The 25,697-nt window shown below is 44.0% G+C and overlaps 1 protein-coding gene across 1 annotated transcript in view; it reads right to left on the reverse strand.

The window, feature by feature from the left end:
- The window catches only part of LOC137627657 (ATPase family gene 2 protein homolog B-like), a 449,107-nt gene that overhangs the window by 259,808 nt on the left and 163,602 nt on the right, over positions 1-25,697 (reverse strand). Inside the window, exons 7-8 of the mRNA XM_068358828.1 lie at positions 14,021-14,237; positions 6,294-6,494 (exon numbers count right to left, since the gene is read on the reverse strand). Coding sequence (XP_068214929.1) covers positions 6,294-6,494; positions 14,021-14,237 — 418 coding nt within the window. The remainder of the gene's footprint in view (positions 1-6,293; positions 6,495-14,020; positions 14,238-25,697) is intronic.

The raw sequence follows: 25,697 nt of genomic DNA on the forward strand, positions 1-25,697 counted from the left end.
GTCTTCGAGAGTGCCTCTACTGAGTGGTGGAGAGGCAGTGTTGGAAGAGATTCCCCGAGGATCTCGTAGTACCTCCTCTGAAACACATATGAAGGAGGTAGGAGCTTGGAGGATGAGCTGGAGCAGAGAGAGGAGGTGGACCCAGTTGCCTGGAACACTGCCTTCTGTTTGGCACTCTTCAACCCCTTTGACCAGGGCAAAGCTGCACTGGTCCTATGAGGTTTCTGAGTGCCATAGAACTGGCCAAGGATCGTTTCTTTTCCATCTAGAGGGGCTGCCGACGGATCTGGAAGTCCATTGATGGAACGGATGCAGTCTAGGACCTGCCAAAAGGCGTGTTCCGACTCCTTCCTCTCATCCTCCGTAAGCTTAGGGCTAGCGGCTGCTGGTCTGGTTTGTGGCGTCTTCAATTGCGGGGGGCTACCCTGAGGTTCATGCCTCCAGAGGTCTTTTGCGAGGGGATGACCATCTCTCCTTGCCAGAAGGACCCACCTGTGCGGAATCTTCCGAACTCCTCCTAGGATCGGAGGGAGGAGAGGACCCTGGTAAGAGAGGAGGTGATAAAGGGATCCTAGGTGTGTCACCTAAGGACTGAGAGCGGGGAAAGACTCCTTTCATGACTTGGCACATTGCATAGAATATTGTGCTAAGCCACAGGGGGTCACGGGCTCCCGAGGAACTAAGGGGGAAGTCCTTAGGAAGGCACTGCTCTGTGGGTTTAGGAACCTGGGCAGGTTTCCTAACCCTCTTGTCTGAGGGAGGCTTCCCTACAGACAAGATCGGCAGAGGCCTACCCTTAGGGATAGGATCTGGGTTCGGTCGCGCAGGCGACTGTTGTGTCTGTTGAGGCCTAAGGGCTTGAGAGACTGATTGTGAGCGCCAAGATCCGCCGGACTGTTGGTAGGCAGAAGGGTGCTCGTGCGCGCGCCCTTCCCGATTGCATGCACCTTTTTCGCGCTCTTGGCACGCATAAGGTTGTTGATTGTTTGTGCACATGGCGCGCAGTAGGTTGTTTGCGCACATGGCGCGCAGTAGGTTGTTTGCGCACATGGCGCGCAGTAGGTTGTTTGTGCACATGGCGCGCAGTAGGTTGTTTGCGCACATGGCGTGCAGTAGGTGGTTCGCGTGCATGGCGAGCATAAGGTTGTTCGAGCGCATGGCGAGCACCAGGATGTTCGCGCATATGGCGCGCCATAGGATGAACCCGCGCGCCAAGTCGGTCGTGCACGCCAACTTGGTCGTACGTGCGAGAGCTCTCAGGTTGGTGAGAGAATTCACTTCTACGCTCACCCGAAGGTTCACGATAGCTTGTGTTGTGTGAGCGCGAACGATCAATACAACGAGAGTTTGAAAACTCTCTGTCATAAAAAAAATGACTATGGTCACGAGAACCCGAAAGTTTAGCGTGTACTGTGTTGAGCGAACCTGAAGGATCAACGCAATGAGAAACCGAAGTTTCTCTGTCACGATACACTGAAGTGTTAGCGCGACTAAAGTTACAAGAGCCCAAGGATTCAGAGTAACTCAGGTTATGAGACCCCAAAGGGTCAACGTAACGAGGAACCGAGGTTCCTCTGTCACGAGACCCTAAAGGATCAACGTGACTGACTGTACGAGAACCCGGAGGTTCAACGTTACCATCGTTACGAGAGCCCAAAGGTTCAGCGTAACAGAAACCCGAAGGTTTCAAGTCGCGAGAGCCCGAAGGTTCAGCGCGACGGAGACCCGAAGGACTCCTGCTGTCATGAGAACCAGCAGGATCAATATGATGAGAGCCCGAAGGCTCACGATCACGCCAGCCCAAAGGGTGACCGTCATGAGACCCCGAAGGGTCAACGTGAGGAGAACCAGCAGGTTCAAAAAGACGTCTCCTCACAGCCCGAGGTGGAGAACGTCCGAGGTGGAGAACGTCCGAGGTGGAGAACGTCTGAGGTGGAGAGGGGCTACTCACCCCTCCACTCTACGAACCTCCGGAGAGGAACGTTCAACAGACTCCGCCCGAGGGGAAGACTGATTAAGGTCTACAGATAATTCCTCCGCAGGGGAGGAGAGTTCACCCAAAGGAGAACTACGCTTATAACAAGGTTCTCTTTCCGTCCCTAGAGGAGAACCTAAAGCGTAAGAAGATTGCCGATGTACAGAGGCAAGATTCTCTCGTGAACAAGAGATATGTTCCCCCAAAGGGGAAGCTTGCCTTGGAGAGAGCTCTGCCACCGCCCCTGGTGGGTTAGCTGACTCCTCAGCATCGGAACCAGACTCTCGGCCTGACCGACGAGCAAAGGCACCTGCGCCCAGAAGAGGAGGATCGACCTCCACAGAGGAAGGAGATGACTGCCTTCTCTCTGCTCCCCTTTGGAGGAGTTCGAGGAGAACTTCCTTCGTAGGGGGACCATCGATGCCCAGCGATGGCCACAAAGACGCAAGGTCTGGAAAGGAACAGGCGTTCCCTGGGGGAAGAGAAGGAGCCGACTCACTAGGGGAGCCACCAGCCTTGTCTATCACACAGGGTTGACTTGGAGTCACAAGCCCTGTGTTACTGCTCGACCGTGCCCCGGAAGGGCCTGGTCGAGGATTAGCTTCGGGCAGAGATTTGGGTGAAGAGAAAGCAGAAGCCTGCGATTTCTTCGATTTCGAGGAAGACCCCGAAAGCAAAGATTCGCGTTTAGACTTCTTCTTCTTCTTACGCGCAAACCTCACCCACTGGGAGGTAGGCCACCCCCTACACTCGGAACAGGTGTTGTCCCGTGAACACTGAGTTCCCCGGCAAGCCTGGCATAAAGGGTGTGGGTCCGTCTCCACGGACGACATAAAGGTGCCACAGCGGCGGCCTTCAAACCCTGGACATGTCCGCATAGCGGGACAATAACCAAACACACACCGATACACACAAAAGAAAAAGGAAACGTAATAAAGTCAAGGCAGTTTGTTTAACGGGAGAGAGAGCCAAAAGCAAAAGTAGTTACTCAACCGACAGGTGTGAGTGAGCGGGGTAGCTAGTCTACCCCAACCCCCTCCTGTTAACTAGCGGATGGGGTAATTATCCGTCACTAAAATTGTCTTGGCTAGTTTTCAGCGAAGGTTTGTATCTGTGTCAGAACAAATCTATTTTTGGGTGATATGACCATATCGTCCTAATGGTCCCTCCCTTCTTTCAAAAGAAGAACAACAACTATGTGATGAAAGACCCCACCCGAAACTACTCTATCTGCGGCTATTCCTGCTTAAATGCAACAAGGAATAAGGCGCCATAGTAGTACAGGGAGGGGGTCCACCGGGTACCTTGATAACGGCTCCCCTTCATTCGCCACTCTTCCCCCTCAAAGAGTAAAATCTATTCGGGGTGAAGATTGCCATGTCGTATCAAAAAATACGTCCCGATATTATGTGATATCCTTAAAGATATATTAAGGATACTCGTGCCAGGAGTTAGAATTCTGGAGACCTATGGTTAATTCTCTGGGAGTATCACTGTAGCTAAATATACCTTAGAAAGCTGCCTTAAGGAACCTGCCATCAGGACGACATTGCCATATCACCCAAAAATAGAGTTTTCGCTTTGCTCAAAATCCGTTAATCTTTCATTTACAGCATGATTAACCTGTTAACCGTCTCCGACGTCATATGCCGTCCTCCATTTTCTTTGCGCAACCGCACTTGACGGCATATGACGTCCACCACTTTAGAAGATATTTTCAAGGTGTCTTCGACGGCATATCACGCTCATACGTATAGAAAACGAAAGGAACATCGTCTGGCAACACCCTCGCCAAATCTGGTAATCATTGGCAACTGCGTTCACTTGATACAACGTTTAGTAGAACTGTTTCTTCGGTACGCATTTGGCGTTCGGCTGAGACGGGTCTCCTATATTTTTTTCATCTCTCCGCTACCCTTCACGATGAGCGCTCGTAAAAAAATTACGCTATCAGAGGAGGAAATACGATTTATGATTGAGGAAAGTACTGATGGTGAAGAGGAAATTCATGATGAGAGTGATAGCTCCACGTGCTCTAGTGAGAATGAAGATGAATTTTCATCGAGTGATGACGAAAACGTTTTGCCATCTGACTGGACGAGGAAAGGAAAGAGCAAGCTTCCCTTCACATTTCGTGGAGATAGTGGTGTAAAGTTCATCATCATAGATAAGGAAAATCCAATGGAATATTTTGCTAAATTTTTTGATGAAGAAGTTATTGATTATCTCATGACAGAAACTAACAGATATGCAGGGGAATTTCTAGATGAAAATGGAGATAGATTATCCTCACAATCAAGAGTAAATAGGTGGTATGATACAGATGCGTGTGAAATGAAACTGTTTGTAGGCCTACTTATTTTGCAGGGCATTGATTCAAAGTTAGAAAATTCAATGTATTTCACATCACGTGAAAGTATTGCTACTCCTTTTTATCGGAAAGTGATGAGTGGTCGCAGATTTGATTTGCTGCAAAAATTCCTGCATTTAGTAGACAATGCAACCATAACAGATGGGCCTGGAAGAAAGACAGCTAAAATAAAACCATTCACAGACCTTATTTTGAAGTAGTTTCGGGAAAATTATATTCCAAGAAAGAATATATCTATTGATGAGTCTCTGATGGGATGGAAGGGGAACCTCTCATGGGTTCAATACAGTATATCCCAGCAAAGCGGAAAAGATTTGGTATAAAGTTTTTTGAACTTTGTGAAAGTAGCACTGGCTATATATGGAACTTTTGTATTTATTCAGGTAAAAACACAAAATTTTTGGATAAATACAAGAATCTTTCTGTGACATCTAGAGTTGTTATGTCTCTTATGGATCCTCTTTTAGGAAAGGGATATTGTCTTTATACAGACAATTTTTATACTAGTCCCACACTCGCAGATATGCTTGTTGACAATGAAACTGAAACTGTTGGCACTCTGAGACTCACGAGAAAAGATGTGCCAGCATTTATAAAAAATGCTAAACTAAAAAAAGGTGAAACCGTAGCAGCATTCCGAAACAAATCAATGGTGTTGAAATGGAAAGACAAGAAAGACATATGTGTTCTGAGCACTCTGCACGATGATTCCATGAAAATTGTAAAATCTAGGAGAGGACATGAAAAGTCTAAGCCAAAAGCAATTGAGGACTATAATAACAATATGGGTGGTGTTGATTTATCAGATAATCTTATGGTACATTTTTCAACAGCAAGAAACAGGCTGAAAAAGTATTACAAGAAGGTATTTCGGCACATGCTAGACATGTGTCTCCTAAATGCTTTCATTACGTACAAAATACTTGGTGGAAAGTTTCCAAGACGGGAGTTTATACTGAGGCTAGCTGAAAGAATGGTGTCTACATATGCAAGAAGAAATAAGGATGCAATAAGAAGACCAACAAGACTTGTTGCAAAGCCTTCACGCTTATTTGAAAGACATTTCCCTGAATATTGCCCTCCTACCGAAAAAAAGCAAAAACCACTAAGGAAATGTGCTCTTTGCAGGAAAAATGGCAAAAGGAAGGAAACATCCTACTGGTGTAAAGAATGTGATGTTGGTTTGTGTGCAGCACCATGTTTCAAAGAATGGCACACACAGGAATAAATAGAACTGGAATATGAGAGGAGCAAAGAGATGAATGTCCCCCTTTGCGTTTTTTTTTTCTTTTCTCTTCCTTGATGTCGGCTACCTCCCATAATTGGGGGAAAGTGACATGGTATATAGATAGAATATGAATACAAAATAATAAATGTTTTGTTCATGATTAAAATAAAAATGTTTATTTGCAATTTTCTTTATTTCCTCAGATATTTTCTACGTAATTTGTTCATTATTTCAACAATGACTGAATGTGTATATTTATGCCAAAAAAAATAAGAAAATAAATACAAAAAATCATAAAATAAAAGTAAACAAGTTCATAAGAAATGAATAATACAAAAATATAAGAAATCATGCATTTTTTTTTACCTAATTTCTTCATTATTTCAACAATAACTAAATGAGTATATTTATAAAAAAAAAAAAAAAAAATAAGAAAAGAAATACAAAAAAATAATAAAAAAAAGTAAACAAGTTCATAAGAAATGAATAAAAAAAAAAATGCATCAAGAAGATGAGACCGCATGGTCTAAGCTTAAGCGCCAATCCGCTGGATAGGGGGTGACGCTCACAAAGCGAAAACGGTCAGGGAGAGGGACGGTTAACAGGTTAAGATATGTTAGTCAAATATCAATGGTGAAGTACTGCAAAATATGAGAGAGAGAGAGAGAGAGAGAGAGAGAGAGAGAGAGAGAGAGAGAGAGAGAGAGAGAGAGACTCACCTATTTCATCAATGAATAGAATTGTTGGCTGAGCAAGACGAGCTGCATGGAACAGGGCAGCAACCCTCTTTTCAGATTCACCCACATAAGGAGAGAGAAGATGAGAAGCATTTGCAGTTATAAATGTACATCCCCGAGAGGAAGCTAGGGAAGCAACAAGACGAGTTTTTCCACAACCACGAGGGCCATACAATAATATGCCTGAAATCAAGGAAGTGTGTAAATAATAAAGGATGCTCATTCTATGTCATAATTTGAGTTTATTTCTATGGATACTAAATATTTTAACAAGATCATTAAGTGACCAAGTTAAACTCCTGAAGGGTTCATACAAAGGTTTTGTTCTTGGATTAGAATTAGAAATCAAACAAGATAAAGACAATGTTTGGCAGTTAAGTAAAATGAGAATAAAGAAAATATGGCGAGTAATGCAGCAGATGCTAAAGGGACTGTAAAAAAAATACCATTTGATATTGTCTATAGGTGCAAAACTACGCACGCTGCAAATTATACTACTGTGAGGCTTCTTTGGTTTCGACCTTTTTCGAGTTATATTTATGAAAAATCAGTTTCTAGTTTAGCTCCAACAATATTTCATAAGCTTAATTCTAGAAAATTAATGAATGATTGAAAATTTTCTTGAAGCATATCTTTAAAAGCCATGGATGCCATTTTCTACAACATTAATTATAACATTGAAACCTTTAAATATGATAAGAAATTAATCAAAACTACTGTACTGACAACTAAATATGTAAACTTATATCTATTACTGCATTAACCTTCGAATAAAAACGAAGGTAATTTACTGGAAGTACAAACTTGACGACCTCATTAAAAAAAAAATTTCTCCCATTGCTATTTTCAACCCACTACGTGGACCAGCTACACTACGTACAATGCAACAGGCCTGTAACAAGAGGCAAGAGAAATTTTAAAAAGTAATTTGAATATTTTCCTAACTATGCAAACCTGAGTCCTTTAATAGGAGCAAGCTTTCAGTAAAGCTGGATACAGCTGTTATTAAAACTTTAAAGAGGTGGCAGTAGTTACCACTGGGTGGTAGGAAAACCCCGCCAACTCAGGAGGTCACAAAGCTCTCGATCTGACATTCGGCCTAGAACTTGGAGGGTGATTGAGGCAGGAAGTGAATCTAATGGACTGCAATTTGTATAATTTGCATACTTTGAAAATTTGTGATTTGTTCCTACAGGAATGCAAACCCTTATCCTTTAATTGGAAACATATCTTAAGGAGAGGGAATTCCCTATAACCATCCTTTAATACGAGACTTATCTTTAAGAAGGGGAATTCCATATAATTATACTGGCCGGTTAACTATCCCAGTATCCAAGTACAGTATTCCAATTTATAGTACCCCAGTGTTGACTTCAAATGCATCTGTAAGACTACCATCAACCATTACTCTTCAACAAGTTCCCATCTGCATATCCATTAAGATGTTTACAATCTTTTCTGGGAATCCCATAGTGCCTCAGAATTCTTCATTTTTTTTACAATGAACATTTACTTCTTCATAAGATAACACCCCTTAAGACTAAATTTGTTACTGCACTGTAAAACAATCATCGTTTCCACTACTTTGTTGTCTTAGCTTTTCAATGTCATATCTGAGAGGTAGTTTATATTAGCTTTCCAGGTCTTTAACTTGTGTCTAAGTCTTGAGAAAACAAGTTGGTGGTCGCTTCCTATATTAGCTCTCATCAAGATCTGACATCCAGCAATAAGTTTTTACATTTTCTGTCTACTGTATTGCTTAATGGCCAATTTGGTTGTGGTATTTTCGACAGAAAAATGTCCAAGTATACTTGTGTATATCTCTGTGTTCAAACACTGTGCTGCCTCTTATAACTTCATTAGCCAACAAAAACTGGCAAATTGAACACCATTATCATTCACCTCCCATACACCATTCACTAAAACCATCATTATCAATGCTTAATTTTGCATTCATGTCCCCCATAAAAAGAAGAATACTGTATTACATTTTGGCACCTTGTTAACCACCTCCTGTAATTTACCATAAAAGCTGTCCTTTTCAATTGGTATCTTCTTCAACAGTAGGGGCATAGCACACTATAATTGTCATACTTTCATGACTAGAGTTCATCCTTGCATAAATAATTCTTTCATCCACTGTTTCTCATACCTCTAATGCTTGACTAGCTTGTTTGCTCAAAAGCAAGGCTACTTTTTGATAGTGAGTGCCATCCTCTCTCCCAGAATGTAGTAACAACTTTTCTCTATCTAATGCTCTCTTTATGAATCCAGCCACTCTTGTTTCAGTGAGGGCACACACATCCAGACCATATTTTACAAAAGCTGCTCTAATTTGCTATCCTGATTCAATGTTTGGACATTCTATTTTCCAATGTTAAACTTACTCTTTGGATTTATAAACATATGCACTGTTCTCACACTTAAGGGCTGTACAGGAATAAGGGCCACTTCTACCATCTGAGAGTTCATTGAAGTTTAATAAGCAGATTTCTTGAGTTTTTACATTGGATTTATTGCTAGTGATACACAACATTCTTGTTGATCTACTCCCTAGAAGGTGGAGTTTCATCAGTGAGGGGAATAGAAGTTTGCTATCCCCACGCCTACCCACACTTGTTTAGCCCATCAGCTGAGATGGTTTCCGGGGTGTGGCCGCTATTGCTCAAACGGCTTCTTGGAGCCATAAGTGAGAGTTGAGTGTTTAGTGATGATCAGAAGTACAAAGTCATCCATAAAAATGTGGCTTCTTCATACATACGATAGTACATCACATACATTAAAGAAATTTGTTAGGTACCGGTAATTGCTAGATTGTTTGATCCCCTTATCTTAATGAGTCCTTTCACCATGTATGCTAAAATATCATTTCAAGAGATACGGCATCTAGAACTTAATTGAGATGGATGAAATTTTACCACACATTTTGCTGCTGAAGTTCCAAGTATGGATTAATAGTGATGATGTTATCAAAAACTTTGATGTTAATAGATTTTACTTTTCAGACCTCTTTTTGAATTCTGTGCAATGTGATGCAATAAAGAAAGGTGACAGTAGCTATGTGTATCTATGCACACCTAAATCACATAACAAATTTCATGTATCATTTGTTATTGATAGAACTAATTTGGCTCCTATGAAGCTGATTACATTGCTTTGGCTGGAATTACTTGGAGCCTTGTTGAAAGCTTTTCTAATTATTTTTGTAAAATCTGCTTTACACTTGAATGATAATGTCCAATTAATTTGCTGGACAGATTCTAAAGTCTCATTGTCTTGGAAATGGGTGATTTCACTAAAGTGGAAAGGTTTGTAGCCAATGGAGCAGTCAAGACTCAAACATTAACAATGCCTACTGACTGGTTAATGGCACCAATCCGGTCGTGCGTGCATAAGTTGGTCGTGCGCGCCAAATTGGTCGTGCGAGCCACATCGGCGGTGCGCGCCAATTTGCACGCAAGAGCTCTGTGTGGCGAGAGTACTCCCTACTACGTTCACCCGAAGGTTCACGATAGCCTGTGTTGTGTGAGCGCGAACGATCAACACGAGAGTCCGCAAACTCTGTCATATAAGTATGACTATGGTCACGAAAACCCGAAGGTTCAGCGTAAACTGCATTATGAGACCCAGAAGGGTCAGCACAAACGAGAAATGGAAGTTTCTCTGTCATGAGACCCCGAAGGATCAGCGTGACTAAGGGCACGAGAGACCAAAGGCCTAACGTAGCCTGTGTTGCAAGACCCCGAAGGGTCAGCAACGAGAAACCGAAGTTGCCCTGTCACAAAACACCGAAGTGTCAGAGTGACTAAAGTTACGAGAGCCCAAGGGTTCTGCGTAACTAATGTTACGAGACACCAAAGGGTCAGCGTAACGAGAAACCAAAGTTTCCCTGTCATAAAACACCGAAGTGTCAGTGTGACTAAAGTTACGAGAGCCCAAGGGTTCAGCGTAACTAATGTTACGAGACACCAAAGGGTCAGCGTAACGAGAAACCAAAGTTTCCCTGTCACAAAACACCAAAGTGTCAGTGTGACTAAAGTTACGAGAGCCCAAGTGTTCAGTGTAACTAATGTTACGAGACCCCGAAGGGTCAGCGTAACGAGAAACCGAAGTTTCCCTGTCACAAAACACCGAAGTGTCAGAGTGACTAAAGTTACGAGAGCCCAAGGGTTCTGCATAACTAATGTTACGAAACCCCGAAGGGGCACCATAACGAGGAACCAAGGTTCCTCTGTCACGAGACCCCGAAAGGTCAGCGTGATTGATGGTACAAGTTCCCGAAGGCTCAACGGTACCATCGTTATGAGAGCCCGAAGGTTTAGTGTAACTGAAACCCGAAGGTTTCGAGCGGAGTCCAGAAGGACTCCTACTGTCATGAGAACCCACAGGATCAACATAACCAGAGCCCGAAGGCTCACAATCACGCCAGCCCAAAGGGTGACCGTAACAAGACCCCAAAGGTTCAAGGAGATCCAATAGGTTCAAAGATAACACCTCAGCAAGGGAGGTTTGTTCTCGCGAAGGAGAGCGTCACTCAAGATAAGGCTCTCGCTCCGCCCTGAAGGAGAACCATAAGCGTAACGGGGGACCACCGATGCCCAGAGGCGGTCTTCTCTCGAGAACGAGAGACTCATTCCCCAGAAGGGATAACCTGTTTTGGAAAAAGCTCTGCCACCGCCCCTGGTGGATCAGCAAACTCCTACAAGTTATTTCTCGCGAACGAGAGGGAGGTTCTCCCAAAGGAGATCACCTAAGACAAGCTTTCTCCCAGCTCTATGGGAATAAAGCATAGGCGTAAAATATCCCTCTCGCAAATGAGAGAGAAGTCCTCCCGAAGAAGGTCATCACCTAAGACGAGCTTTCTCCCAGCTCTAAGGGAAAAAAGCGTAGGCGTAATAATCTCTCTCGCGAACGAGAGAGAAGTCCTCCCGAAGGAGGACATCACCTAAAGCAAGCTTTCTCCCAGCTCTATGGGAAAAAAGCGTAGGCGTAATAATCTCTCTCTCGCGAATGAGAGAGAAGTCCTCCCCGAAAGAGAACATCGCCTGAGGCAAGCTTTCTCCCAGCTCTATGGGAAAAAAGCGTAGGCGTAAAAATCTCTCTCTCGCGAACGAGAGAAGTCCTCCCGAAGGAGGACATCGCCTAAGGCAAGCTTTCTCCCAGCTCTATGGGAAAAAAGCGTAGGTGTAAAAATCTCTCTCTCGCGAGAGAGAGAGTTCCCCTCAAAGGAGGAACATCAATTTGAAGGTTGACAGCGATTGCTACCTCGTAACGTGGGCAGCTCACGAGCTACCCCATGGAGCGCAGGATAACAAACAGGGCGGCCGTAGCCATCGGCCTTGTGTTCTACGTCGCTGCTACCTGTGGAAAAGAAAGTTGTGATCAATTACAATTCATGCTCCGCTGCACAACATACACTATTCGGGGAATAAGTCACCTTCCTTGTAAGATAATTCCTCGAAAGGGAGCTGAACTGTTATACACTTTAACTCAGTAATGAAACAAACACACCTCAGTGTTGAGAACCTGCTGACTTTCAGCGCAGGGTAGGGCGGCAATGACAACTCCCTTACAGCGGAGGCAGTCGGATACGTTGTCAACTGTAATTAAAGTTACAAGTATCTAACAACATAAACATATATTTCCAATTATACATATGTGCACGCATATATATATATATAAGATAAATGAAAACACACACAAGAGAAAAAATGACAGAAAAACAATCAAGGCAAGTCTTTGCGGGAGAGAAAGGCAGCATATCCGTCCTCTACCGAGCCATAAAGTAAAGTAGTTATTCAGCCTAGAGGTGTGAGTGAGCGGGGAAGCCAGTCTACCCGAACCCCACCCGCTAACTAGCGGATGGGGTAGTTATCCCTCACTAAAATTATCATGGCTCGTCTTTCAGCTACGCCGAAAGTATACCCTATAAATAGCGGAGGGTTTGTATCTATGCCGGAACAAAGAGAAGGAAGTAGCATTCCTCTGTCCAGGTTGGAAAGCTGAAGGAGGGCATCCAAGCTCATCCCACACTTAGCCAACAGTGACAGTGCATGGCCCTGAACAAAGCCATGCATCTCCACCCAGCCTGATTACAAATGTAGTAAAGGTAGCCACCCTCACTTTGGCCCAATGGGAAACAGCCTAGCTAAGCCCAGGAATGGAGCTATGCCTCGCCGATCTGCCTGGTTACTGGCTGGGATACCAGGCAGCAGGGGGCTGGGGTACAGGGTCATGATCCCAGCCCCATAGGTACTACCAGACTATCCACTTCCCCAAAAAGAGGTGGTAGTGTTATCAAAAACCCTATTCCTGCAATTAAGTCTTGCTTTTCTGGACTTCTTTGACTTCCTCCTCTTCTTTTTGAAGAAGGATTAGAATCGGAAGGGAAAGAGGAGGAGGAGCAAACTTACTTCTACTTTTTTACCAACTTTCCCTTAAGTTCTGCAAACTGAGCAACCATCGATCGCAAAGCTACCACAAAAGGAGAACCACGGGTGTCACTGGTACTGGAGTGTGGAAGCAACAGGCACAAAGGTAATGGACACTGGAGTGAGTGGCACTGAGACTACAATCAGAGAGGATGGGCACCTGGGCACCCCACACATTTTCCCGACCATGGAGCCTAATTCTGCTCTTCTATCTTTGGCCCTTTCCTTTTCCCAGGGAAAGAAGCCTCCTCAGCTACCTTCTTGGTTTGAGTGCATTGCAGGGATCACCACAGGGGTCACTGACACTGCTGGCATTGCAATCACCTCTGATATCACTGGTGCCACCACTGGGGTTACTTGCACTGGGGAAACAACGGGCAAGCTACTGTCTCAATAAAATTGACGAAGGTCTACCTGCAAGATCTGAGTCTTCCTTTGGTCACTCATCGTTGGCAGTCTGTACGGAAGAACTTCCAGCACATATTAGTGTGTGGCAATCCTCTGTCACTCCACTAACCCTGAAAAACTTCCTTCGCATGAACCATACACCCCAACACCAAGCAGAACTCGATGAGGAGAGCAAAGTGCTAAAAAGTCTCTCTGGCATTGTCAAAAATGATGCCAGAGAAGATATAGCTATCCTGCTCTCCAGAGAACACACCCATCTTAATAGGAGGCCATGATCTACACTTGGCATATTGGGATAATTTCAAACAATCATACCACTAAGGCACAGAGTGAGTCAATTTGTCACCATTTCTGCCAACCAATGCAGAGTCCATTCTCCCCTCACATATGCATTTCTGCTTCATTTCATCATTAACCTGAAGCTAACTCAACCATTAAAACTAAAAGGTAAAAGTAAAATAGTAAGCAGCCTTGGATAGGTTGAAACCATTGACCAGACAATTGGCAGGGATACTCGCCCCACTCATTACCTGTCATTAACCTTATTAACGCCGTCAACGGATGTTCGATCTCCAACGAAGCCATTACATATTAAGTAAGATAAATATTTGTATATATGTAGGAATGAACAATGATTCAGTATTTTTTTTATTTTCATGCATAACTACTTTATCATGACTGTTTTAAATACTTTGATAAAAGTTTATTATGTACCTTAATTTTTGGTTTAAAGTATATAAAGACTTCAGAGAGTAAAATTCAAAGTAGTGATGATGATGAATGATGGAAAAAAATGATAATAATATGCTTGGATCTCTCTAGTTTTACTTCATTGAACTTTAATCTAGATATGAACTAAAATAATTTTACCTTTGGGTTTCTTGAGCTTCAATATATCATATGCTTCAGCATAGTTTGCATGGTGTACAAATATTTCTTCTAATTGCTGCTTAACTTCATGAAGTCCTCCAATAGGAGAGACTTTGGGCTTGGCAGTGATGAATTCTAGGTTTTTATGGATACTTGGTATAATGGTAATAGCACACTGCAGCATTGTTTCAATAACTTCTTGCGACATAAGAGTTACCTAAAATATGCCAGAAAAGTAAGGAACTGTACACATATCTATGGTAAAATGGAACATTTATTGCACTCAAATTGCTCTGAATAAAAATTATGCTAAGATGAAAACCTACTAAGAATTTATGGAAAGTTAAAATCAGGCAAACATTAACTAACAGGAAATATACAAATATGTAGGGCAAATACATTTAGTAAATAAATACAGTACTGCATATCAAATGACAGCTAGTTTTCTGGTTGGCTGTTATCTATCAAGCAATAGAGAGAACTCATTTAACAGCTAACCCTGTTAAAGATAAATCTGATTAAAAACATGACCGAATAGTGATGACAAATAACAGTTCATTTTCTAGTAACACAACTGTCTTGGAAAAAATGAAAAAAAAAAAAAATTTCACTCAAGACCTACCATTTTGTTTCACCTGTACTGTACTAATATCGCCATGATAGAAATTTTCATTATTGAAATAGTTTAATACAAACTGTAAAAACACAATCCAGTACCATAAGCTCAAGTAAAGTGAGCATTCACCCACTATATATGAAATATAAAAAAAAATTGGTCTCACAAATACAAAGACCACCTTATTAATGCATTATTACTTGCAGAACAATCAAGTTAGGCACCCTGGAGAAAAAATTATTTAGAAAGATTATATTACGTCATACTCCACAATTACGAATTTTCTTTAGAGTTCTTCCTCCTGACGATAGCTGAGAGGGGTCACGGGTCTACTCCAGTTTGCTTCAATTGTCAAACAAGTTGTAAAGACTAAGTTAAAAGAGGTCAATTGGGTTTGGAGGAGAGGAGCTCAGAAGGGTCTTTGGGACAGATGTTCTTCATTACCTGTTAACTGCAAAAGGATTCTCAGACAATGGTTCTCTACTTCAATCTCTTTGGTCCCTGCCCTAAAATCCAAGACCCTTCATATATACACATTCAAGTTGGTTTGGAAAGTAACTGGGAGGAGACCAAAGTACTTGAGAAATGGGCCTCTCAAGTTTACAGACTTTCACATGAACATGTTAAAACTAATGGTGAACTTCCTGGCATTGAAGAAGCTCAATCGAAACAACAACAAAATTCAATATCTTCATCGGCAACCAGATAGTGGTCTGTTGTCCCTAAAGAGGGGATCTTACCCAAGAACCCTGAAAGCTGTAATTTTTCCAATCATGAAGCTCCTTCAGGATAGAAGATAGCTACTCTCTCCAGTTCACCTGTCCAGCTCCTTCAATGTGATAGCAAACGCATTGTCCAGGCAGATGGCCTTGGACACAGAGTGGATTTTAGACCAGAGCTCTTTCCACAAGATCCTAAAAATTTTTCCAGATCTCTATGGAATTGGACTGGTTTGCTACAATAGAGAGCAAAAAACTTCCACTCTATGTTGCACTGAATGCAGATTCTTGGGCAAATGCAAGAGATGCATTGAACATAGACTGGAACAGACAGTGCTTGATGTAGCCATTTCTTCTGAAGAGTTTCATTTCGAAGGCATTGAAGATCCTAAGAGATTTCAGGATTGCTGTTTGTGGCTCACTGGATAAAGCCCATAGTTTCTAGTCAAAATCCTTTACTTCTTTGCCAAGACAGATCCTTCATGTCTTGATTTTCTCTCAGGTATGTACGGGAAGCTTCTTGGCTACCAACATTACCTACTTGATGCTTGTAATAGGTCTTCTACTTTACAATACCAATCAGTGTGGAAGGTACAAAGGGGCTTCTTTAGGGGAAGGACTGTTATGATTTTAGAATCATTACAGGCTCTTTCAACCTCTAAACAAAATGGATTCAATAAGGGTTGTGATGGCCTATTTGGTAACATCCCTGATTGGTCATCACCTGACTGGGTTTCGAGTCGCACTCAAACACTTTAATTCATTTGGTCGTTGCAGCCTCACCATCCTAGTGAGCTAAGGATGGGGGGATTTGGGGGAACCTTTAGGTCTACCTCCTGAGTCATCAGCAGCCTTTGCCTGGCCCTCTCTGGTCCTTGCTTGGATGGAGAGGGGGATTGGGCACTGATCATATATACATATAGTAATACCTCTCGATACAAAACCTTTTGCATACAAATTTTTCATGCTGCAAAAAGAGATAAAGATTTTCAGGACTAACACTACATAAAATGATTCAGGCTACAAAAAGAGGAACAGGACGAGAGGCTAGCCGACTCCTCGACTGAAATTAGAATTTGCACGACGCCAGCCATAAACTCGCCGCCATCATCCTGCACTCCCATTGGTTATTCCCTTACGCAGATGCTAGTTACCGCCATACATTCCTGCTCTCCTATTGGTCAGCATCTACTGTACTGTATCCCATCATGCATCTACGCATTTGCATTCTTCAGCCATTTCGTTTCGGCACCACTACTGTACGCATTAACTTTGTGTTTGTGATTTCACTTTCATGACTTTTGTACTGTATTGTGTTGCAATATTATGTTATAGCATAATGGCCATGGGTCCCAAGAAAGTTGCTGATGTACAGGGAAAGAAAAGGAGAATGTCAGGCAAAACATTTCATATACAGTATGTAATTAGCTATTTAATAAATTTTAATAGTTAACTTAATGATAGAGAGACAAATGAAGTTAGTTGATTTCGTAAAGGTAAAAAAATGTTTTATAGAGAGAGACGAGAATAGAGAGTGAAGTAGTAGTGCATTCGTTAAAATGCTAAGATTGCTTAAATCTTATACTAAATTCGCCTGGTGCGAGGAACGTGAGAGATGACTCACTCGTATGAGTAATTGCAATGCACTGCTTTAGATGAATCAACGACCCAAAGCAGCGCCTGCATGAAAGCAGGTAAATTATGCCACCAAAACACGATCTGATACAAAGGGGTATATTACGTAATGTGACCACACTTTGGCTGGCCTATCTGGCCTATATTTGCTCTTGCAAACAAGTAGGAGCGCTCTTCCTTTACCAGCGCGCAAAGTAATAAGGTCCAAAGAGACCTCTGACAGTTCACCCCAACTCCCCCACCTCTGGGGGTAGGCCCTAGCATTGCCGAGAAGTTGGCACTCATATCTTCAAGGACTGCAGTTCACCTGAGCCACCCAGTAGCAGAGATGGAAACCCCATCAGCACCCTTCTGCCAGAGATGTAGAAGGGAAACGTTTGCCTCCTGGCCCAAGTTGCTGTAGGAGAAATTATCCAGAAGTCATGCCCATGGAAGTTCATCAGTAACTCTAAGACAGAGTCCCCTACCTGCCTGATAATGGGGCTCATTGAATTTGTCTCCCATTGAGAATTGTGAAACTACAAATCTACGTGTTCTTTACTCCAAATTTAGAAGAATATTTTTATTGCTAGTTCTGCGTATCAACTTAACTCGGTTAAGGTTAAAATGAAATTTCAATCAGTAAAGAAACAAAACAAAATGACATTTTACCTGCACCCTACTGTACTCTTGAGGGATATAAAATTAAACTATTGCACTGAAGCTTACTCAAGATATTAACAACTCACTTTATTAAATAATAACTAAAATTACGTGAAGATTCCATTTTAAATAATTTTGCCCCGAAAGCTTCACAACTGGTGGTAGCTTTAATGGATAAAATGCCATGTGATATTTATCAGTGCAAGAATTAATGATAAACTATTTCAAGATACCATTGATGATATTAGAGAGTTAACATCAAGAAACTATTACAGTACTGAAGCGTGAGTAAGAGACGACGAAAAAAGACAGTTCAAACCAGGAAATTGTGAGTACACACACACACACACACACACACACACACACACACTCTCTCTCTCTCTCTCTCTCTCTCTCTCTCTCTCTCTCTCTCTCTCTCTCTCTCTCTCTCTCTCTCTCTGTGTGTAAAAGTGGGAAAATTTAGAAATTTTGTCTCATTTGAGAATAGGATATTTGTATCTCACTAGGATTTCTTGATGCATTAATTATTTTTATTATTATTTCTTGTGGAATCGAAATGTGATTTCCTTGTAAGTGATGATGTTGATATCAGCCCAATACAATTTAGGAGTGAAATATGATTTAGAATTATACAAGTAGAGTGAAAAACACAAAAAAGTAACTTCCCATAAGACATGAGTTTAAAGAATTAACCCAGTAACTGACCCGCTAACATGAATTCAATAAGGAGACTAATACAAACAAGTTTTTATGGAAATATAGGTATGAATAACAAATAAAAAAAGTTTAGAGAAATATACAATGAATAAGTGGTTAGCTGATACCGAATGTAAAATAGCTACTTATGGACAAATGGGGAAATAGCAAACATCAAACAGGCTATATTAACAGTGCATACAAATGTAGGAGATGCTCACACAAGCTTGAATGGTAAGGAAATTGAAAGTGTAATACGACAAATTCGTAGATAATTTGTGTTTCCTAACTATACAAACCTTAGCTATTTATTAGAGTATTACCTTTGGCGTAGCTGAAATGACGAGCCATTAAAGTTTAGCAAGGTTAACTACCCACACCGCTAGTTAGCGGGGGCTAGGGGAGGGTAGCTTGCTACCGGTCCCCCTCAGACACCTGTGATTGAGCTCACTTTGCTTGGAGGTAAGACTTCAAGGGGGAAAGGGCTGGCGGGTAAGTTTGCTTAAATAGCTAAGGTTTGTATAGTTAGGAAAAATACAAATTATCTACGAATTTGTCATTTGTTCCGTAACTGGAATACAAACCACGCTATTTATTAGGGGTGACTCACCCATTAGGAAGGGTGGACATCTCTGCCAATCTGTCTTTTGGCTTTACCCGGGGGCTCCTTATCTGAGTATGTCAGTACTCAACAATAAGGAGTCCCTGCACCTCGCTACAACCTTGCGTAGCTACGCAAGCTGTGTGTTGAGGTATATAGAAGTGTGACCATTCAGTCTTTAGAAGGAAAAACTGTTGTAACTAAGACTTTCCCAATGCCACCTTGCCAGAGTATGGCAACAGTATTAGTCTTAATACTAGGTACACAAGGGAGCACGGTTTACCTGCAGTGGTTTGAGGTCAGCTGTGCAGAGAACCCAGGATGCTGCTTTCCCCAAGAGAGGGGAGGATGAAGAAAAGAATAAGAGCCAGTCAAGCCTTTTCATTCATGCAGACTAAAACCAGGTAACAATGCCCTCAACCTTCGGCTACTTGTCCAATAAAGAGCTTGAGGTCTTAAACCAGCTGTTGTAGATCCACCACAGGACCGATAGAGAACGTATCAAGTCTCCTGTGGGTCATGTCTTGAAGGTAGTGGGATGTGAATGTGGTCTGACAATTCCACACCCCAGCTTGAAGAACCCGCGTCACTGAGAAGTTTCTTTTGAATGCCAGGGATGTAGTTATGCGCCTGACATCATGAGCTCTGGGGCGACGTGCAGGAGGAGGGTCTGGATTCAACGCATGGTCTATGACCTTGCGAATCCATGCTGAGATGGTGTTCTTGGTGACCCTGCTCTTGGTCCTTCCTGTGCTGACGAATAGTGCAGGCACACGAAGACGGGCTGTGGCTGTTCTCTTAAGGTACAGCCTCAAACTCCTCACTGGGCAGAGTAAGAGATGGTCTGGGTCATCTGTTACAGAACTAAGACTAGAAATCTGGAAGGAGTCAAATCGTGGATCCGCTACTCCTGGGTTCTGAGTCTTAGCAATAAACTCAGGGACGAAGCTGAACGTTACCTCTCCCCATCCCTTTGAATGGGCGATGTCGTATGAGAGACCATGAAGTTCACCGACTCATTTGGCCGAAGCCAAAGCCAGCAGGAACACTGTCTTCCAAGTTAGGTGACAATCTGTTGCCTGGCGTAATGATTCATAGGGAGGTCTCTTAACAGACCTGAGAACTCGAACCACGTTCCATGGGGAAAGTCTCACTTCAGATCGAGGACAGGTAAGTTCATAACTCCGTATGAGTAAGGAAAGTTCTGGCGATGAAGAAATGTCCATTCCTTTCAGTCTAAAGGCTGAGCGATAGCCTTTTACTGCAGAGATTGACAGGCGCATTTCTTCATGCAAATACACGGGGAACTCTGCTATTGCTGGAATAGTGGCATCGAGTGGAGAGATACCACTTCCACGACACCAACCACAGAAGACTTTCCACTTTGCCTGGTACTCTGCTGCTGATGACTTTCGCAGGTGTCCAGACATCCTAATTGCAACTTGTTGTGAAAATCCTCTCTGAGAGAGGAGATGCTGGATAGTCTCCAGGCGTGAAGTCGCTATGGCTTTGTGGAATATGTTGGCATGTGCTTGTTTGAGTAGATTGTGTCATGGAGGGAGTTCTCTTGGGGGCTCCGTTAGGAGTTGCAAAAGGTCCAGAAACAATTCTGTGTGATGCCATAGCGGAGCTATGACGGTCATTAAAAGATTAACTGATGTTCTGGCCTTGAGTACCCTCCTCATCAGACAGAATGGGGGGAAAGGCGTAAACGTCGATGTTGTCCCACCGTTGTTGGAATGCATCTTGCCAGAGAGCCTTGGGGTCTGGGACTGGGGAACAATACACTGGGAGCCTGAAGTTCAGGGCCGTTGCGAAGAGGTCCACTGTCGGAGAACCCCACAAAGTAAGGACTTTGTTGGCTACTAGATGATCCAAAGACCACTCGGTACTCACTATCTGAGATGCTCTGCTCAGGTTGTCGGCGAGCACATTCCTTTTGCCTGGAATGAAGCGTGCCGATAGTGGTATCGAATGGATCACGGCCCATCTCAGTATATCTACTGCTAGATGGGATAGCTGCTGTAAAAAAGTACCTCCTTGCTTGTTGATGTAGGCCACTACTGTGGTGTTGTCGCTCATCACCAACACTGAGTGGCTCGCCAGGAATTGTTGGAACTGTTGAAGGGCCATAAAGACGGCCTTCATTTCTAGGAGATTTATGTGGAGGTACTCTTCTGACTCTGACCAGAGGCCTGAGGTCGTGTGGTGCAGCACGTGGGCCCCCCACCCTTTCTTTGAAGCGTCTGAGAACAGCATCAAATCCGGGGAGAGGACAAGAAGATCCACTCCCTTTCGTAGATTCTCCTCTGCCACCCACCACTCGAGGTCCGTCAGTTCCGCTGATCCCATGGGGATCCGGATGTCTGGGGAATCGCGAGTCTAATTCTACCGGGACTTGAGTCGCCACTGGAGGAATCTCATCCTCAGGCGACTATTGGGAACTAGATGGGCCAGTGATGAACGGTGACCAAGAAGACGTAACCACGTTTGGGATGGAAGTTCTTCTCGTCTGAGAAAATGTCTTGTGACCTTTTGCAGCTGTGTTATCCTGTCATCTGATGGGAAGGCTTTGTGGAGATTGGTGTCTATAATCATGCCTAGGTATACCAGTCTCTGTGTAGGAAGCAGGGATGACTTCTCAAGATTCACCATGATCCCCAGATCTTGGCAAAGTCTCAGAAGTTTGTCTCAGTGTTGAAGAAGGGTTGACACCAAGTCTGCTAGGATTAGCCAATTGTCCAGATAGCGGAGGAGACGGATGCCAATCCTGTGTGCCCAAGATGACACTAGGGCAAACACTCTGGTGAAAACTTGAGGTGCTGTGGAAAGAACGAAGCACAGCACCTTGAACTGGTACTTCCTGTTGTCTAGGCTGAATCTTAAGTACTTCCTTGAAGACAGATGGACTGGGATCTGGAAGTACGTGTCCTTTAGGTCCAGTGTACACATGAAGTCCTAAGGTCTTACCGCTAGTCTCACCGTGTCTGCCGTCTCCATGCTGAACGGAGTTTGTTTGACAAACTTGTTCAGGGCTGAGAGGTTAATGACTGGTCTCCAGCCTCCAGACGCCTTTCTTACATGAAAGAGTCGACTGAAGAAGCCTGGAGACCAGTTGAAGACCTTTTGGAGAGTGCCCTTCTTCAACAGGGTCTGGACTTCTGCCCGAAGGTCCTGCCCTGTTGCTGATCCCATGGCAAGGGACTCTATTGACACTGGATTCCTGGTTAGGGGAGGGAGAGATGTTATGAATGGGATGTGATATCCTAGACGAATCACGGAGATTGTCCAGGTATCCGCCCCGAGTTGCTTCCACCTATCCAAGCAACTTTGTAGGCATTCCCCCACTGGTGGAAAAGCAGGGAAAGTGCCTGACCTAGCATTTGCGGCCTCGGCAGCTACCTCTAGGATTTTTCCCTCCCCTGGAGGACTTCTTCCCTTTCTTGTCCTTGACAGGAAAGGGCTTATTAGACACCACTGTCTTCGCTGCTGTTTTCGTCGTTGTGGTCTTCGTTGGACGGGACTGCTGAGGTGCTGGCTTGGATGTCAAAGCCCTATGGAGGAGGGAGTCCTGATGAGACTTCCTCTACCTCTCAGCAGCAAGTTCCACGTCCTTAGGCTCAAACAGGTGGGCTCCCTCTGGGCCTAGTTATCTCGACGTTGGGAACCTGCTGGTGGAATCTCTCAGACACCGCATCTCAGCGTTTCAAGATGGTGTTTGCCCACAAGTTCAAAACTTGGTGGGCAAGAAACTTGATCGTAGGAGTGCCTGAGAGAAGGAAGGTCTCCATTGCCTTCCTGGTAAGCTCCTTGGAGAAATTCTTGGTTTGTACCAGGATTCCCAAGATCCCAAACCAGATATCCAGCCACAAAGTAGCCTGCATCGCATACTTTGTGACCTTTTCCTGGTTAACGACTTTGGCCGCCGAGAAAGAGACCTGCCGGCTGGAGTGTCTCTCAGGAGATATCCCCTTAGTTAGCTCTTCCAGAGAGTGGTGAAGAGGAAGAGCTGGACTGGGCTCCTCCAGGATCACAAAGTACCTCCTCTGTTGTACACGAGGAGGTGGGAGGAGCTTGTAAGTAGAGCCGGAACGGTTGGAGGCAAACTCGGAGAGCTGTTGGGCGATCTTAGCCCTAGCACCCTTCAATCCTTGAGACCAAGGCAGGGATGCACTGGTCTTTGAGGGTTTCTGGGTCCGAAGACACTAAGACCATGTCCTTGCCCTCCCGAGGGGGTATCTCTGGGTCGGAAAACCCATTGAAAAAGAACCCTAATAAGAGTCAGGACCTGCCAGAATGCATGTTCTGACTCTTGTTGCTCTCCTTCTGACATCGGACTTGCAGCGAAGTCTCCATCTTCCATCCCGTAGAGCTGTTCCCGGGATGGGTCACAGACATCCCTCGAGTGGCTGGCTGTCTCTGTCTTTGCAGTCATGGCAGAGTCTTGGGGTCTTTGGACTCCTTCCGAGCAAGGAGGTAAGACTCCAACATCGAAGGCCTGGATGTTGTGTCCCTCCTGATCTTTGATCTTTGACTGTGGGGAACTCTCTCCGCGTGAAGGGATGTTTCCTCCGACAATGGAATGGAGGAGGGCCTTTCCTCACACGACTCCCTTGGTAAAGGGGCGGTGGGAGAGTATCCCTGGGGAGATACCTGAGGGACTAGCCTTGATGGCCTGATTGGTGCCAGTTTCACCCTCGTGGAAGTGACAGCGTCGGAAACTCCTCTTTTCCTTTTCAATGGGGTAGAAGAAGCCATGGTTCCGTGTTGAGAGTCTAGAGCTATAGGCTGCTCTGACGAGCGCCCAGAAGGGGCAGGATTGAATGCCTGTGCTACAGCTCTGACTAGGACACTGAACCAAGGCTGCTGACTGACCGAAGCACTGTCAGACAGATCCCCTGAAGGGAAAGGGACCGAAGATTCCCTACGAGGAGTTACCGTAATAGGTGGGTCCGCCTTAGAAGAAAGCAATTTCAGGATCCTGAACCCCTCTGCTGATGCCTGTTCCCCTTTTCCCGAAGGGCGCGCTGAAATGCGTTTGCGGGGAGGGGAATGAGGCGATGGTGACCTGGAGGGGTGTAGTTCCTGTGCACGTGCCTGCAACCGCTGGAGAGTCTGGAGGGGCAGAGGAGTCGGATAAGATCAAGTGTGACACCTCTGATACTACAACGTCGACAAGGGCCAGAAGATCTACCTCTGACGGCGACGATGACTGCTGAACAGTAGCACCCTTGCGGATGATCTGCAGCAATGCGTCCTTGGAGGGCGGACCCGAGAGCCCCAAGGACGACCAAACCTGTAACAAAGGAGTTGGTGACAAGGCCTCACCCGGGGGGAGAGGTGGGGCCGCTTCGCTACGGGAAACAACACCATCTTTCGAGGACCGGGATTGGCCGACATTAAATTGGTCTACGCTACTACTCGACGGTCTCTTGTAAGGAGCCGAATGAGTAGGAGCTTCGGAGGAGGGTTGGGAGATGGAAGAAGCGGCCTTGGGTTTTCCTCCCTTCGAAGGAGAAATATCCCGCTTAGACTTCTTCCGCCGTCGCCCAAACCTCTCTCACTGGGAGGAAGACCACTCCCTACACTCATTACACTTATTATTACTCTCACACCGTTGGCCTCTGCAGGTAGGACAATGGGTGTGGGGATCTGCCTCCACCGCCGACATAAATGTTCCACAGGGCTGGCCGATGAGTCCAGGGCAGGTGCACATGTAGCAGAAGTCAACTTCACAAACACACACTAGAAAAAGAAAAAGCAAAAACAGATTAATAGCTGTCCAAATAAAGGCGAAGGACGAAGAGCGGCAACGTCCGTTCACCATCCGAGCCAAAAGCAAAGTGGGCTCAATCACAGGTGTGTGAGGGGGAGCGGTAGCAAGTTACCCTCCGATAACTTGCGGTGTGAGTAGTTAACCCTCGCTATACTTTAATGGCTCGTCATTTCAGCTACGCCGAAAGTAATATCCCTAATAAATAGCGTGGTTTGTATTCCAGTTACAAAAGTAAATTAAAGAAAAATGTACGCGAAAATGGCGATCGGCCAAAGAGACAGACAGGTTATCAAATCTAAATAAGTTCCTATCAGCAAAATACGAGGGTGGCTTGAAGACTGGGTTTGCCACACAAATGGAAGATCACATAGCAACAGTACAGAAGTATATTATTCCTTTGCCAAAGGTAAAATAGCCACAAATCCTACCAGTAAAACTCAGAACAATTCAAATAGTTGCAAGGAAGTTAGGACCGTAGAATATAATTGAGGCACAAATTACCCTCGAGTTAATCAGAATAATGGGAAGAAATTTTGGACATATACATTTAAAGGAAATAGAAAGGATACATTCAAATCTAAGGGAAGATTTCATGGGAAGGGAGTTAGAAATCAGGCTAAGTGTCCTAAACCTTGTAAAAGGGGAGGACATACAGGGCAGAACGATAAGCACAGAAATAAAGAATGCCATCATGAAAAAAAAGACACTTCTCAGAATGTTCCTCACGCATAAAGAAAAAATCAAATCCTCCAAATAGTGCAGAAGAAACAAATAAAAAATAGTTAGCAGTATGAAAAGAAAGACGGTAAGACAGGGAAATACTAGATAGGAAGGATAGGCATAAGTAGCGAAGGTACATCGTCGTTGCAAGGGACTATTTTATCCTATAGAGAGAATGCAAATACAGTTGATATACTAGGATGCAGTACAGTGACAAATTATTTAATAATATCTGCTTCCAATATTAGGGGTGAAAAATAAGTGAGTTACAG

This window comes from Palaemon carinicauda, chromosome 2 (assembly GCF_036898095.1).
Source record: "Palaemon carinicauda isolate YSFRI2023 chromosome 2, ASM3689809v2, whole genome shotgun sequence".
Lineage (NCBI taxonomy): Eukaryota > Metazoa > Arthropoda > Malacostraca > Decapoda > Palaemonidae > Palaemon > Palaemon carinicauda.